The sequence below is a fragment of the Anolis carolinensis genome, chromosome 3, assembly GCF_035594765.1.
Source record: "Anolis carolinensis isolate JA03-04 chromosome 3, rAnoCar3.1.pri, whole genome shotgun sequence".
In the NCBI taxonomy this organism is placed as follows: domain Eukaryota; kingdom Metazoa; phylum Chordata; class Lepidosauria; order Squamata; family Dactyloidae; genus Anolis; species Anolis carolinensis.
Genome location: NC_085843.1, coordinates 178,132,792 through 178,149,818, shown reverse-complemented (window position 1 = coordinate 178,149,818; position 17,027 = coordinate 178,132,792). Strand labels below are relative to the sequence as shown.

The following is a 17,027-nucleotide window of genomic DNA, read 5'->3' as shown; positions in this document are numbered from 1 at the left end:
TCTCTAAGATCAGTTTCATGCATAAATAGGACAGGGCCATTTTAGTGGTGTCCCTAATCTCTAGAATTTCCCAGAGTTTTGAAAAGTTAGTGTCAGGTAAATTTGTCTCCTATGCCACATTATGTGGCAGTGTAGAAAAAAAATATAGAGTCTGTTGCACACTTGCATTTTGGGAGAACAACAGAAGATAATTCAGATTTTCTTCCAAATTTCTTTTCGCATATTCTTTTTTCCCCAAATAATTTTTATTAAACATTTACTAGGAAAGTGGGGGGGGGGGCAAGGGAGGGAAAGGGAAAAATTGGAGATAATAGGAAAATTATTGGTTCATTGCATCTTTACAAATGTCTAGTATGTCGCAAGGAGAATGCAAAGAGGGTGAGGGTTATTGTGGTTTGGAGAGTTCTTTTACAAAATTATCATTGTTGCAACTAAGACTTCATCTCTATTCTTTAACACATATTTAATAACATATTGAGGACTCCAACAATTTAAGTCAGTTGGTTGTATCTTCTTATGTCTTCTCAAATTGTCTCCTGGTCTTCATATATTCTTTTCCAGTTCTTCAGTGGAAATTGACCCATGAGACAGCATCCCTCTCTTAAATTTTAACACACAAAAAATGAAAGATAACCATATATTATTTATCTTATTTTTAATTATCACATCCTGTTGAGGTCATCTTCTTTTGGTTTTTCACAAAGTCTATAAAAGTTTTAGATTATAATAATAATAACTTTATTTTTATACCCCGCCCCATCTCCCCGAAGGGACTCGGAGCGGCTTACATGGGGCCATGCCCAACACAACAATACAATAACAGTAATAAGACAATAAAACAAAATCGCATCAATAAAACTTCAACATCAGTAAAACAGTCATAAAAGTCAGCATACAATATAAAATGTTAAAAACGGGAGGCTAAAACATGGATCTGGGCCAAAATGCAGAAAACTTCACATGGGAGAAGTAGTTTCAGAGGTAAAATATTCAATAAAGTGCAAAGTAATAAGTAATAGTGGCCAGGCATCCTATTGTAGAGTGGGCAGATAGATCAAACCTACAATGATCAATCCTCGAGGGCCTTTTGGAAGAGCCAAGTTTTTAGGCTCTTCCGGAAGGAGAGTAGGGTAGGGGCCTGCCTGATCTCCCTGGGGAGGGAGTTCCAAAGCCGGGGGGCCACGACGGAGAAGGCACTCTCTCTCGTCCCAACCAACCGCGACTGTGAAGGTGGTGGAAGCGAAAGGAGGGCCTCCCCCGACGAGCAAAGAGAACGTGCAGGTTCATAGGGGGAGATGCGGTCTCTAAGGTAGGTGGGTCCCAAACCGTTTAGGGCTTTGTAGGTGATAACCTGCACCTTGAATTGGGCCCGGAAAGTAAACGGCAGCCAGTGGAGCTCCTTAAACAGAGGCGTTGAATGCGCCCAGTAATTTGCTCCAGTTAGAAGCCTGGCTGCCGAGCGTTGTACTAATTGTAATTTCCGGGCCGTCTTCAAAGGCAGCCCCACGTAGAGCGCATTGCAATAATCCAGTCTAGAGGTAACTTAAGGCGTGGACCACCATGGTCAGATCAGACTTCTCGAGGTATGGTCGCAGCTGGCGCACAAGTTTTAATTGTGCAAAGGCCCTCCCGGCCACAGCCGACACCTGAGCCTCAAGAGTCAGTCCAGAATCCAGGAGGACCCCCAAGCTGCGGACCTGCGCCTTCAGGGGGAGTGCGACCCCGTCAAGCACAGGTTGCCACTCAATACCCCGATCAGACGTACGACTGACCCGGAGGACCTCTGTCTTGTCGGGATTAAGTCTCAGCTTGTTCGCCCTCATCCAGGCCAACACAGCGGCCAGGCACTGGTCCAGAATCCGAGGGGCTTCCTTGGAATGTGGTGGAAAGGAGTAGTAGAGTTGGGTGTCATCTGCGCAGAGATGGCACCGTACCAAAACTCCGGATGACCTCTCCCAGCGGTTTCATGTAGATGTTAAAAAGCATGGGGGACAGAATAGAACCTTGCGGGACCCCACAGGTCAATGGCCAGGGGCCCGAGCAGGTGTCCCCCAGCTTCACCAACTGGGAATGGCCCTCCAGGAAGGACTGGAGCCACTGCAATGCAGTACCCCCAAGGCCCATCCCAGAGAGCCGTCCCAGAAGGATACCATGGTCGATGGTATCGAAAGCCGCTGAGATGTCCAAGAGAACCAACAGGGTGACACTCCCCCGTCCAGTTCCCTACGGAGGTCATCCACCAAGGCGACCAAAGCCGTCTCGGTACTGAACCCAGGCCTGAAGCCAGACTGCGATTGGTCCAGAAAATCCGTATCTTCCAAGAATCCCTGTAGCTGTGAGGCAACCACCCGCTCCAAGACCTTGCCCAAGAATGGAAGGTTAGAGATTGGTCTGTAATTGCAGAGGTTGGTCGAATCCAAAGAGGCCTTCTTCTAAATAGGCCAAACCACAGCTTGCTTTAGGCAAGATGGAAATTTGCCCTGCGCCAAAGAGGCATTAATTATAGGCACAAGCCAATCAATTAACCCACCACTGGCCTGTTTTAAAAGCCAAGATGGGCAAGGATCTAGGGCGCAGGTGGTCACCCTCACAGCCCCAAGAACCTTGTCCATATCATCAGGCTGCACAAGCTGAAACGAATCCCACAAGATCGAACAGACAGATGCCTCGGTTACCTCACCTGGCAATGCATCAAGGCCGGTGTCCAAGTTGGAACGGATCTGAGCGGCTTTGTCTGCAAAATGGTGAGCGAACTCGCTGCACCGAGTTGCCGAGATGTCAGGTGCCCTACAAGATTCTTCTTGTAGATTCTGCTGATTAGTTTGCTGTAGAGCTAAGGTTAATTTATCCATCTCGTGCCACTTCAAAGACTTTTGTAACCGAGTCCTCTGTTATTGGTGTAGCTTGTTGTTTCCACAATTTTGCATATTCAATTCTTGCTGCTGTTGTCATGTAGAGAAAGATTTTTTCTTAGTGTCTTGGTATTTGCTTATCTAATAATTCTAATAAAAAAGTTTCTGGTTTCGGTGTTACTTATTTTTTATATAATTTCCATTTCATTATGAATTTTTATCTTTGGGCAGGTTCACCACATGTGGTAAAAAGTTCCTTTATTCTGTTTACATTTCCAACATAAGTCTGAACTTTTATATATCTGTGAATCTTTCTGGGATTATGTACCATGTATACATCATTTTGTAAGAAGTTCTCTTTTACACTACAACTTCCTGTAAATTGTAGTTGTTTCTTCCAGAGTTGTTCCCATTCTTCTAGGTTTATTGCTCATTCTATATTTTTTTGCCCATTGAATCATGGGCTTCTTTATTTGTTCATCAATTGCATACTCTTTCAAAAGGAATTGATATATTTTCCTGATTTGTTTGGTTTTTTTGTCTGCAATAATGAATTCCATTGAATCTGTGACACTTGTATTTCCCTTTTTTGTCTAATCGCCATCTCTGTTGTAGTTGACTCTACAGTTGTTGAATCTTCTTTTTATAACTCTTGTAATGTTTTTAGGGTTTTTTTACTATTTTTTTCTAATAGTTTGTAAGTCACATGTTTTCTCCCAGCTGTTCTTAATTGTGTAAACACATCTTTTGGATTAGTCCATTCAGGTATTTCTCTGTAGAAAACCTTCTTATATTTATTCCAAACTCTTAGTAGTGATTTTCTTATCTTATGTTTATTAAAATTGGAATCTACTTTTGTTTTATTATGGACCAAGTATGCATGCCATCCATATTTTAAGTCTGATCCTTCTAAGTTGAGTAATCTTTCATTATTATTATTTTTTAATCAATTCTTTTATCCAAGTCCAGGCTGCTGCATCATAATATAATCCTATTACGTAATGCCTCGCTCACTTGAGTCTTGCAAATTTTTCATTTTAATTTTAGGTTTTTTATTTTTCCAAATGAATTTTATCAATTCTTTTTTACAAACTGTAAAAAGCAATTCTTTAGACACAATTGGTAAAGTTTGGAATAAATATAACATTTTAGGTATGTTCATTTTCATTGTTGATATTCTGCCTAATAGAGACAACTCTCATTTGCTTCATCTTTTTGTATCTCTTTCCACATTTTTTTCATAATTTTTAATAAGCCTGAGTTATTGTTGATCAATTAAATTCCCAAATATTTTATTTTCTTTACTGTATCTATTTTACCTCTCATGACAGTTTCTTGATTCTTCTTGCTCATGTTATATGTCATAATCTTTTTCTTGTCTCTGTTTATAGATAAGCCTGTGACTTTCCCAAATTCTTTCTTTTCATATACCCTTGATTAGGGTTGCACTTTTATTAAGTCAACCAAAGAGGGACACAAATGTTCAAGGTTTCTTACTAGATTAGTATGCCCTTTATCAGCACATTATGTGACCACTAATTAAAAATGTCAAGTGTTTTTATATTAAACATGAATTAACCTCTTCAGTTATAAGGTGAAAAATATATAGACTAGCAATATTTACAATAAAGTAAAATATATCCATCATCTATGTATGCAGTGTAGTGCTTTAGAAAAAAAACACATATTTAAAGATTCTGCTGTTCCTTTTCTGTGCAAGATCAAAGTACACATGAAATCAATTTTGTGGGAATTCCCTTCAGATGATCAACAAGTCATGCTTGCCCACTTCCTGATTTCATGCTAGTTGGTAGATGATCAATTAGTTAAACATTTGCAATTGAATATAGCTGTCAATCATGATTAATAACAGTAATCATTTTAAGACCTATCACCCTTCTACTGTCAATCCAATTGATTGCTGAAATCTGATGCTTAGCCACAAATATGGGGATTATTACTTTCAATCATCATGTTTGTCTGGTTATTATCTCCTCTATATAAAAATAAAAAGTCATGACTTCAGAATATGAACAGATAGGGATATAATTACAGTAATAACATGGTCTGTTTTCAATAAGATGTGGTAAATTACTAGGGATGGTACATTTAATTTGTTCCACACAGTGAGAAGAAGTTTGCCCCCAATAAGTAAAATATTGTACTCTGATAGTAGTGCAAAGCTGCTTGAAGAAAATTTTACCAAAGGTTACAGGTTGCAGGTATAAAATACACTGTATGTTTTGAAGACAATTCAGTGTCAGAAGATGAAATCCCCAGGTTAGATGGCATTCAATGAGCTACTGGGACACAGCAGAGCCTACAATGTGATGTGGCAGCTAAAAAAACCCTCTATTCCACCTTGGTCAGACCACATCCGGAATCACATTCTGGGCACTGCAATGGAAGGGAGATGTTGACAAGCTGGAAAGTGTCCAGAGGAGGGCAACTAAAATAATCAAGGATCTGGAGAACAAGCACTATGAGGAGCCACTTAAAGAGCTGGGCATGTTTAGCCTGCAGAAGAGAAGGCTAAGAGGAGACATGATAGCCATGTATAAATATGTGAGGGGAAGTCATAGGTAAGACGGAGCAAGCTTGTTTTCTGCTGCCCTGGAGACTAGGACACGGAACAATGGCTTCAAACTACAGGAAATGAGATTCCACCTGAACATTAGGGAGAACTTTCTCACTGTGAGAGCTGTTTGGCAGTGGAACTTTCTGCCCCGGAGTGTGGGGAGGGCCAAACTGGAGAGGAGCTCTTTGAGGAACTTTTGAAACAGGCAGCAGGAAGGTGCTTCGCGGGAGGGAAGCAGGCTCTAAAGGAAGTTTTAATGGAAGGGTTGTTGTGGAAGGAACCCTATGATCCCAGCCATGAAAGCCTTTGACAACACCGTTTTAATGTAAGTTTTCTTCTCCCTGCGCTGTTATACCCCTGCCAGCCATGGATTTGGAGCTGAACTCTGACATAGATGAGGCTTATTACGACTTTTCACCCAGATCGGAAACCATTTTGCAGCTCCAGGTGCCTGGAGAAATCAGCCAGGAGCAGCAGCTAATTGGAAGGGAGGATTCCTTGTCTGGGCCAGATGTTCCCGGTTCCCTTGAGAATGAAGGTTTTAATGAAAGTTATAATAAGAGAGAATTTTTGAGTTGGGAGAGGAGTTTCAAACAAAGGAGCTCGGAGGCCCCTAACAGATACTCAGAGGTGGCAGGTGGCAGGGCGGTCTCCATGCAGAAGAGGGCCCAGACCTGCAAGAAGGCATGGAGGGAAGCATGCCGCACTCATGGCTGCCTCTGCATCTGCCTCCCCCTCCGCCGCCACCACTCCCTCGAGGCACCTTCCCGCGGCCTGTTTCAAAAGTTCCTCAAAGAGCTCCTCTCCAGTTTGGCCGTCCCCACTGCACCCCCTGGAGGGGCTCCTCCATGCATGGTGTGTCAAAGTCCCTTCACTCCTTGCCAAGCCCCTGGCTTGGATAATAGGGTCTCCCTATTATCCAACAGTTTCAGTTATGTGACATTGGGCTCGCCCCTTTATGTCAGATAACTGGAACTCTACTCTCTGTGTGTGTGTGTGTGTGCGCGCGCGCATGCAAAACCAGTTTGGATGATTCCTAAGGGAATTTATCTAAACACTTCACAGAAAGAGGTCAATTTTGGGGCTAAATTTCATTCAAAAATGTGGGGAGAGGGTAGACAGAGTAAATGGGCTGAGCTGTTTTTGTGATAGTCAATTTGTATTTCAGCTGTTACCATTTTAGTGCAATGAAAGAAATGGTTTTATGAAAAGACAATATGGGCTAGATGTCATTAAGTCTGATTTGTATCATGAACTATACATATGGTAGTAATGAGATACAAAACAAAATGGTAGTCATTAATTCTCTCAGAAAAGCAAGAGAAAATACAAAAAGAACGCCACCCTCTCAAGAGCTGAAATTTTCCTTTCTTTGATCATATGGGTCCAATATTTAAAAAATAGGTAAGTTAACATTGTAAAATTTGTGTCATACCTTGGCAGAAAATCTCTTTTTGGCAAAGAAAAAATTGCTGTTCAATGTACTGTTCTAGTCCAATTTAAGGTAACATGTGGGTTAAAGATAATTAGAAATAGACTCATTGAGGGTTTCATGTCTGTTCCTGAAGCTCCTTTCCTCCTGAAGTTAATGATGAGGAAATTGAATCCCTACTGTCTCTACGAGTATGTGCCTTCTTGTCACTTGTTGACTTATGGTGACCCCGTGTATTTTAAAGTAATTTCTTAAAGGCAAGAACTACTTAGAGATGGTTTTGTCAGTTGCTTCTACTAAAATATAGCCTACAGCAATTACTGTTTGTTCATGGTCTCCCATCCAAGTATTAACCAGAGTTGACTTTGCTTAGCTTCCAAAATCAGGCTAGATCTGATGCCTTAAGAGCATTTAGGAATTGCACTAATTCATATCTATGTGCTTTCTTTATTTAAGGGGTGGAAAGGTCAGAAAACAATGCTTTTGATGTCTGCTGCTCAGGTCCTAGGGTTGTTCAAACCAATAGAGGTTAATGAAGCAAGGGTCATTCTTGCTTATATCACAACTTCACAGTTTTCCTTTATCCGTGTCTCTTCATTAACAACATTACCAATGCTTAGATTTGTCTACAAGATTAAAATGCTAAGATGGCTGTCTGTGGAGAGGAAATAACAGAACTGCACTTCAAGGCTGCCTGCTGAGTGAAAACGGAGCTGTAGGAAATGAGCTCTTATTATGCTGTAATTAAATAAAGTGCTCAGTACCAGGGAGAAAAATAAGAATGGTACTGAGACAGAGTAGGCCTGTTTTCCCCATTGCTTCAAACTGATTGTTTGTACTGTAGGCAAGATCAACAAGCATTTTGACCTTTTCTGTGCATCATTATTATATATGGCTGGAAATTAGTATTAAGTTATACTTACAGTCCAGATACTTCAGAGAAGTCAGTCTGATTTGGTACAGTGTGAGGTGAAAATTGAGTCATTGGAAGAAGGGTGTTCTAAAAACTCTGTCTTGAAAATCCAGGAAGAAGGCTGAAATGAAAATAGAAACTTTGAAAGGCATTTAGTTCATTGTGACCCGCAGATTGATCACTACCAGTAGCTTGCTTTAATCTGTCTTTTCAGAGCACATGCATTTATTAAACTTTGTATTCATTTGAATGTTCATTCTAGCAAGGGTTTCACAAAGAAAATGTTCCAATGGTGCTACTAATATAGCTCTGTTTGGTATAATGTGGAAAATAATAAACTGGTTGAAAATCAGCGGAAGCATTTAAAATAACATAGCCCCAACTCTTTTGAGTTTTAGAAAAGCCCTGAAAACATGGCTATGTGCCCAGGCTTTCGAAGATTAAATGATAAAGACGATCCGGACTGATTTACGGCTACAGCACAAGGATTTTGGATGAACTGATTTTTAGCCATATGTTTTATATGTTTATATTGCTTTAATTGCTTTAATTGGATTTTTATTGCTATGTTTTAATTATGTGTAGGCATCAAATTGCTGCCAATTGTGTATGCCGCCCTGAGTCCCTTCGGGTGAGAAGGGCGGGATATAAATCTTGGAAATAAATAAATAAATAAATAAACTTGAAAGGTTTTATAGTCAAAGTCTATAATAGTTCTGAAGAGAAGTGTGTTGATAATCTCTGATTTTTCCTGTACAGTAGTCTGTTAACCAGCACCCATGAAGATTAGTAGATGCTGATAAATGCTGATATATACTCGGATATAAGCCGACCCAAATATAAGCTGAGGCACCTAATTTTACCACAAAAACTGGTAAAACTTATTGACTAGAGTATAAGCCGAGGGTGGGAAATAAAGCAGCTATTGGTAAATTTCAAGAATAAAAGTAAAAATAGATACCAATAAAATTACATTAAGTGAGGCATCAGTAGGTTAACTGTTTTTGAATATTTACATAAAACTATAATTTTAAAATAAAGACTATCCACCTCTGATTAAATCATTATTCTAACTTTCTTCAATGTACCAGTAAATTTACTTATGTATCCTTTCCAATAATAATAAATAGGGTAAAATAATAAATGTAATAATAATAATAATAATAATAATAATAATAATAACAACAACAATAGAGTAAAATAATAAATGTAATAATAAGAGAGTAAAATACTATATATAATAATAATAGAGAAAATAATAAATGTAATAATAAGTAAAATAATGCATGCAATTATAACAATAATAGAGAAAAAATAATAAATGTAATAATAATAAATGTAATAATAATAATAATAAATGTAACAACAAAAACAATAATAATCCAATAATTGCCATAGATTATTTTAACTACAGTATACATTTTGGGGGAAAGTGCTGTATGTATCTAAATAAGAAAAAGTAGGCAAGACTGACTTGGGATGGGAGTGGGAAAGAAGGACTGATATGAGAAAAACTTGGAATGGGAAGGGGTGTTTGAAAAAGAAGGAAAATTGGGTGGGAAGAAGGTAGCTGGAAAAGTTGGACAGATTGGGGAGGGAAGGGGGCAGCTGGGGAAGGGGGAAAGTTTGAGGTGGGAAAGGGGCTGGAAACTGGGAAAGGCTGGGATGAAAATTGGAGAGGGGCTGGGGAATGGGGATAGCAAAGACTAGGATAGGAAGGGGAAACTAGAAAAAGGGAAGACTGGGGTAGGAAAAGGCTACTGTGAAAGTGGGGGGAAGTTGGGAAGGGAGGAAGGGGAAAGCTTGGGGAGGGAAATTGAGGGTGGGGGTCCTTCCTTTGGCTCTTTGGAAGGGGCTGCTTGGGAGAGCCACCTGCCTGCTCTCCTTCCTCCTCCTTCTCCTCCTCCCTGCTCCCATCTCCTCCATTCCCAGAAGAGAGACCTGGAAAGGAGGGGAGAGGGAATGGAAGTGCAGAGGTGGCTGGATGATCACGAAACGGGGCTGGCCATTGAGGCAGGCAGGCAGCTGGTGGATCGCAGGAGGAGGAGTCTCCTCCGCACTTCCATTCCCCTCTCTGCTTTCTAGGTCTCCCTTCTGGGGGGCAGGAGGGGGAGGAAGAGGAGGTGACCCCAGGCAGCTGGTGGATCGCGGGAGAGGAATGGAGGCACGGAGGAGACTCCCCCTCCTGCGATCCACCAGCTGCCTGCCTGTCTCAATGGCCAGCCCTGTTTCTCCTCTTCTTCCTTCTGTTCCTTCGCAATGGCCAGCTGAAGGGGAAGGAGGAAGAGGAGAAGGGGCTGCTGCCTTATTTCTCCTCTTCTTCTCTTCCTTCGCAGTGGCCAGCTAAAGAGGAAGGAGGAAGAAGGGGAGAACGGGTTTCTGCCATGGTTTCTCCTCTTCTTCCTTCTCTTCCTCCTTGCTAGCTAGCTGAAGGGGGAGGAGGAAGAAGGGGAGAACGGGTTGCTGCTGCGGTTTCTCCTCTTCTTTCTTCTCTTCCTCCTTGCTAGCCAGCTGAAGGGGGAGGAGGAAGAAGGGGAGAACGGGTTGCTGCAGCGGTTTCTCCTCTTCTTTCTCCTCTTCCTTTTCAATGGCCAGCTGGAGGTGGCCATTTCTCCTCCCCCTCTTCTTCTTTCTAGATGGCCAGCTGGAGGGACAGAAGGAAGAAGAGGAGAAACTGTGCCACCTCTGCCATTTCTCCTCTTTTCCCTTCTTTTCCTCCTCCATGGCCAGCTGGAGGAGGAGGAGGATTGGCAGGAACAGTGGCCTTTGCAGCATAGGAGACTTGCCTGGAGGTCCCTGTGCAGCATCCGCCGCTTGTCTTCCTCCTCCTCCATGGTCAGCCAGCTTCGTAACCTCTCCAGGCCTGCTGATGGCTTGACCCGAATATAAGCCGAGGGCGAATTTTTCAGTCCCCAAAAAAGCGCTGAAAAACCTGGCTTATATTCAAGTATATACGGTAGTTTCTGGTTGCTTGCAAATTACTATTAAAATAGGCCTAGTTAATACTATATCCCATATTACACCACACCTGTATTGAGTTGATGTTAATATTGAAATACAGTCATTAAAAGCAAATGAAGACAAATAAAAAACAACTTAATGCAACATTTAAAATAAAATTTGGGTTTATTTTAATTTTAATTTAAAGTGTTATGTCTTTTATTTGTTTATTTGCTGGTTGCTCAAGAGTTCTGGTTAACTGAAAATAAACTGTATTTCAAGATAATACCATTTTTAAAGATTATAAAATTAAGAATATGTAAATATATTCACATATCAGCAAAACGAGTTTTTAAATATTAGACATAATTAGGTGAAAGGCAAATGAATATGAAATGCTAAGAACTTGATATTCCAGTCTGTTCATAAACAATTTTGCCAAGCCAGGTTCTTTGTTAGGATGTAGGTCTCTGATCTTTTTATAGTGCATTTTTGAAACATTAAGTCAGAAGTTGTACAAATTGTAACAAAGTTGCTTGTTTTTTTTACCATTTTAGTTGCCCTTGGCCTCTACTTTCCCAGGAAAGACTATCATGAGAACGTCTATCTTGACCAGCCTGGAGGATCCCCACTGTTGCAGATCCATGCCTTGAAAGATTCCGAGAAGGAAAAGATCTACTTTTGGCTTTGCCCACAGCTCCACATCCCAGGAGTTGGAACTAAAGACAATCTCTGGTTTCAAATTAAAGAGAAAACAGGACTTCTTTTCCTCAATAAGAGTCTGGATAGAGAAGATTTCGAGACACTGTGTAAGTCATGCAAATGAAGCCCTCATTGCAACAGCAAGAATGGTGTATGATATTAAGCCTCATTTCCATCTGGTAGGGTTTGTTCAGGTAGAGATGGATATCATTTTCTCTCTCTCCACTGAATTGATCATAAGCTAAATCTCCTCATTTGTAGACTATTATTGTAACATCTTCCTAATATTTGTGAACAAGAACAGTAGCTACATTACTCTGTTGTAGCAGAAATAACAGAAAGTGTGGCAGATCACATACTTAATTGATTCGTTGTGGCATGCGTTTTCTATATTAATCTGCTTTTAAGACACACTAAACAAATGTTTTTAAAATGCCACAATAAGAAAAATGTGTTGATCATAGAATGATTTAGATTTCTCATGAGAACCATAACTTCAGAGTAGAATATCTATGACAGACTAATCTGAAACACAAAGGAACAGCAGACCTCAAGCAGCACTTAAAACTAGCGGTTTACTATACAAAGATGGCATGTTATATTTTGACCAGTGGCCTTCATGTATACAGCTTTCATAAAATAAAATAAAACTACTCACTCAGATGAGTATACTTCAGTACATTGTTCTAACTAATTCTGCAGATACCGATATTTTGCAGCAGTTTCCCAAGAGTATATTTTGGAGTTGCTGTTTCTTGTTAGTTGTGTACTATCTTTTTTTGTATGCTGATGTTCCTTGGTGACTTGGATTCCCAGAGAAACTAGATGGGGACCGATATGAAAAGAGAAGGTAGAGTATTTTTTCTACTGGTGAGATTAGAAGGTTGGACACTGGGATATGCTGTGCAGTTCACAGATTGACGTTTTGTAATCTTTTTACATTTCTCATAGTTGCAGGGAATTGGATGTCAATGCCAAAGCTTATCCTCCAAGTTTATCTAACTTCCCAACCATTACAAGGGAAAGATTGCCGAGAATCATACAACAAAGCATTGGTGAAGCTATCTGTCATCAATGGCACCATGCCAGCTTGTGGTGCTGTGCCTTCAAGCCAGCTTTGTTTTGCCAATATGGACCTCTCCTTTCACATCAAGGAGAACAAGCCACCAGGAACATTTCATCATCTCCAGCGGCTTTCTCCACAACACCAGTGCCACAATGCAAGCATTTCCTATAAGGTGATAGCAGGTAAAGCAATAGCTTATTCACTTGGTACAAAGGCCATTTGTATTAAAACAATTTCAGAATAGGTTTTCAAAATGTCTACTTAGCTCACCCCTTATCTATTGGGGACTACTGGAATGAAAGTTTTATTGAATGGAGCGTGAATGCGGACTTACAAAAAAGTGCTTTTGAAGACTTCTGAAGGATACTTAGGCAAATCATTGGGAAACCTATTTTGCATAACTTTAATTTTGTTTTCTATATTTGTGGTTACTCAACACCTTTTACATGTTCATTGAAAAGATAGCAACATACCGTATATACTAGAAGATAAGCCGATTTTTTAAATCTCTTTTTCGGGGCTGAAAAAGCCTCCCCAGGCTTATAATCGGGTCAGGGGTCAAGCCAAGCAGCAGAGCCTGGAGACTACAGTATGTTTTCTTTTCCAAAACCTCCCTTCTCCACTTCTCCTCCTAGGCTGGAGTTATCTTATTTTTTAAGAGAGAGAGAGACAAGGGAATGTTTTCAAAAGCGAAAGGAGAGTGAGTGAGAGCCTCTTGCAAGCCAGGAAGAAGAAAAATATTGCATGGTGGAAGGGCAAGAAAAAGAGAGACTTGCAAATTTGCAGGATTTATTATTACTATTACTATTATTGCAAGAATGTTTGAGTCAAAAGAGAGGGAAAGGAGAGCAACAGAAGGTGTGTATTTCTTCTTATTCCTAAGGAAACAAAAATGGGGTGGGTTTTTTGGGAGAGGAAGGGAAGTTTTAAAAAGCCTTTTCTGGCTACCTTTAGAGTTTGAAAAGGGATAAATAAAAGAGGTGGGAAAGGGGAGGAGAAAAGAGGCCAAATTTGTTTTTAGGAGGGCTTTGCTTGCATTTCTTTCTTGGGCAAATGCATGCCCCAAAGCTTGTAAATAATAGATAGATTTCCCCCTACAAATACATTAATTTAATATATGAATTTTCCCCTCATATGTTTGCAAGTCTCTGCAAGTCCTATAAAGATATAATTCTATATAGAGCAATGTCTAGATAGATAGATATTAATATAGATATAGGCCTTTTAAATATGTACACACACAGAGAGAGAGATGTCTAGATAGATGTAAACATAGATAAATGGGACTTGCAAATATTGCAGGAGGGAAATGCACAGAGGATTTGCAAACTTTTCAGGGGGGAAATGCAAATGTGAAATTAGTATATATAATTATAGAGCTAAATCTAGCTCTGCATTGATTATATAGGCATTGAATGTTTGCCTGTTACTATGTTGGAAGCCGGCCTGAGTCCCCATGGAGAGATAGATAGAGCAGGATACAAAGGAAGTTGTTATTGTTGTTGATGATGATGATTATTATTATAAAGTTATTGTTGATACCATATTGTTTCTGTTGACCCTACTTATGCCTCAGTTAATGTAATTTTATTGGTATCTACCAGTAGCTGCTGCATTTCCCACCCTCGGCTTATACTCGAGTCAATAAGTTTTCCCAGTTTTTATGGTAAAATTAGGTGCCTCGGCTTATATTTGGGTCGGCTTATATTCGAGTATATACGGTATTTCATACCCACAACTATTTTATTAACATTTTTTTATTATTTTTGTCAAAGCATTGAGTAAGCATATCAGTGGTGGTTAACAATAATTAATGTGAGATAAACAATTGGGCTAAACAATCTAGCATAGAACGTGCAATTTCTCAATTGGATTATTGCAGCAAAAAGTGGAAAAAGTGTATGTCCATTTTCCTAAGTAAAAATACAGTAAAATAGCTAAATAGAAGTAAAGAAAATTCTGGAAATGATATTCAGTGGACATGTTTTAACAAGCTACACTGGGTAGGAATCTCACGTAACTAGGATCTCATCATATTAACATGAAGAAATGCTAAATCAGTATGCATCCCATTGTTTTTAAGGACTGGATGTATATTGCATTCAGACTGGAGGCATACAATCTGATCACACCCAGTTTCTAGCTTTTGAAAATATTTTCCTTTGAGTTAAGCAACTGTACCCCACTTGGAGGACAAAATGATTCTGTGCACCATGTGAATGTCAAAGAGCTGTTTCCTGCCTACTTTAGGGTGTAGTGCCCATGTAGATGTGCCCTTACTATGCTGAAAAGACAGAGGAAAGACTTTGTAGGTAATAGATGCTCAATTTTATTAAGATACCTAGCCTCCGATGGCCAAGGGGATAAAAGCCTCGTGACTTGAAGGTTGGGTTGCTGACCTGAAAGCTGCCAGGTTCGAATCCCACCCGGAGAGAGCGCTGATGAGCTCCCTCTATCAGCTCCAGCTCCATGCGGGGACATGAGAGAAGCCTCCCACAAGGATGGTAAAAACATCAAAAACATCCGGGCGTCCCCTGGGTAACATCCTTGCAGATGGCCAATTCTCTCACTCCAGAAGCAACTCCGGTTGCTCCTGACACACACACACAAAAAAATAAGATACCTTGAACAACCAGGCATGAGCACTTTATTCTATATGACATTGTTATTAATTTCCAGAACACTAAGAGCCCTTCCACACAGCCATGTAACCCAGAATATCAAAGTAGATAATCCACAATATCTGCTTTGAACTGGGTTATATATAATCTAATTCAGTGTGGATTTTAAACAGCTGTGTGGAAGGGGCCTGAGAGAACTCCTTTCCTTTCTTTGTTGTTGTTCAGCATCATTGCTGATAATGAGCAGGTGTCCTTGTTCATCTCAGAAATAATCTAGGATATTTAAAAGAAACTATGATTCATTGTCAAAGAAAGAATTCAAAGAACAAGCCTATACAGTTTTTCATTAAGCAACATCTTGAAATGTGTGTGTGCATGTATCTAGATAGATAGATAGATAGATGGACCTGAAAGTTGAGCTAATTCAGCAAAAAATAATAATCAGCTTTAAAATCATTATTATGAGCTAAAGGTCATTCAATAATACTGTAGCAAAATCATGCCAGAAAGGAAATATTGATTAAGCCATACTATGGAAGGGTGGTTCATTGCTATAAAGAGAGCCATGTCACTCTTTGTTATCCATTGTTCTTTTGACAACAAACTAAACATAGACCTCCAAGGATGTTGTTAGTAATAGGACAGATACGTGTGGAAATATGTGATTCTTAGGATATATTGATTTTCACTTTTTTAGAACAGGAAACATTAAGATAAGTGTCTGCCTATAAAAGTATTTTAAATCCTGGCAGATTCACAAATATAACTCATTTAGCAAAGTAGATCATGTTCCTACTGATGGAATTCCTGGGCACTATGTCTTTAACAGAAAATTTGGTGCCAGCAGCAGAAAGAATATGGAAAGATTAGGTTCCTGCACCAACAAAAGAAGAGTACTTCAACACATTTCTGCAAGCATTTTATACCAAATCATCAAGATTCACATGTAAAATGAAACAACTAGGTTGGATGAAATAACTTGGGTGAAATTAACATTTTTGAACTTTTTAGAGACCACACAAAAGCTTTTCCAAAATGCATTAAGATTTTTTTTTTTTGTTTACCAGCTTCCATCTGTCTTAATTTCAGTTTTGATGGCCATGCTTATAGATTTATGCCGATTTAACATGCTGTGTGGAGCTGGTAATTCCTATTAGAGGCAGAAGCACACAGCTATAGGCATATCTAGATCAGAGTATCATTCTTTCACAGCTCAAGGTTTATTTTCGTGTTTAATTCACAGCCATTGCTACAAACTGACACTATAAAAGTTTTTGTTTCACCAGCTTTTCTTCATCAGCATCCCATTGTTGATGTTTCTGAAAAAACTTCCAAAGACAAGAAGGAAAAGGAGAGCTGGGAGAGTGTAAAATACTTGTTAAAAAGAGCCTCTTAATTAACTGTGGTGTGCATATAATTTGTTTGTATATACAATAGAGTCTCACTTATCCAACATAAATGGGCCGGCAGAACGTTGGATAAGCGAATATGTTGGATAATGAGAGATTAAGGAGAAGCCTATTAAACATCAAATTTGGTTATGATTTTACAAATTAAGCACCAAAACATCATATTATACAACAAATTTGACAGAAAAAGTAGTTCAATACCCAGTAATGCTATGTAGTAATTACTGTATTTACGAATTTAGCACCAAAGTATCACGATGTATTGGAAACACTGACTACAAAAATGCGTTGGATAATCCAGAATGTTGGATAAGCGAGTGTTGGATAAGTGAGACTCTACTGTAATGACTTAGGACTCCATGTCTGTCTATTTCTCCAGCTCAGAAAGTCTGGGAGCTTTGAGGGAGCTATTACTTTAGCAGTGAATCATCTCAAACTTGGAGTATATAGGAAGTTACTTCCAGTTCTTCCTGGATCTCATCCAGGCTTCAGCCTAGTGTTTCCCTTCCTATAT

The 17,027-nt window shown here is 39.6% G+C and overlaps 1 protein-coding gene across 1 annotated transcript in view; it reads left to right on the top strand.

Annotated features, from left to right (window-relative positions):
- The window catches only part of ret (ret proto-oncogene), a 167,513-nt gene that overhangs the window by 61,929 nt on the left and 88,557 nt on the right, over positions 1-17,027 (top strand). Inside the window, exons 2-3 of the mRNA XM_062975848.1 lie at positions 11,273-11,524; positions 12,369-12,665. Of these exons, the coding sequence (XP_062831918.1) occupies positions 11,273-11,524; positions 12,369-12,665 (549 nt within the window). The remainder of the gene's footprint in view (positions 1-11,272; positions 11,525-12,368; positions 12,666-17,027) is intronic.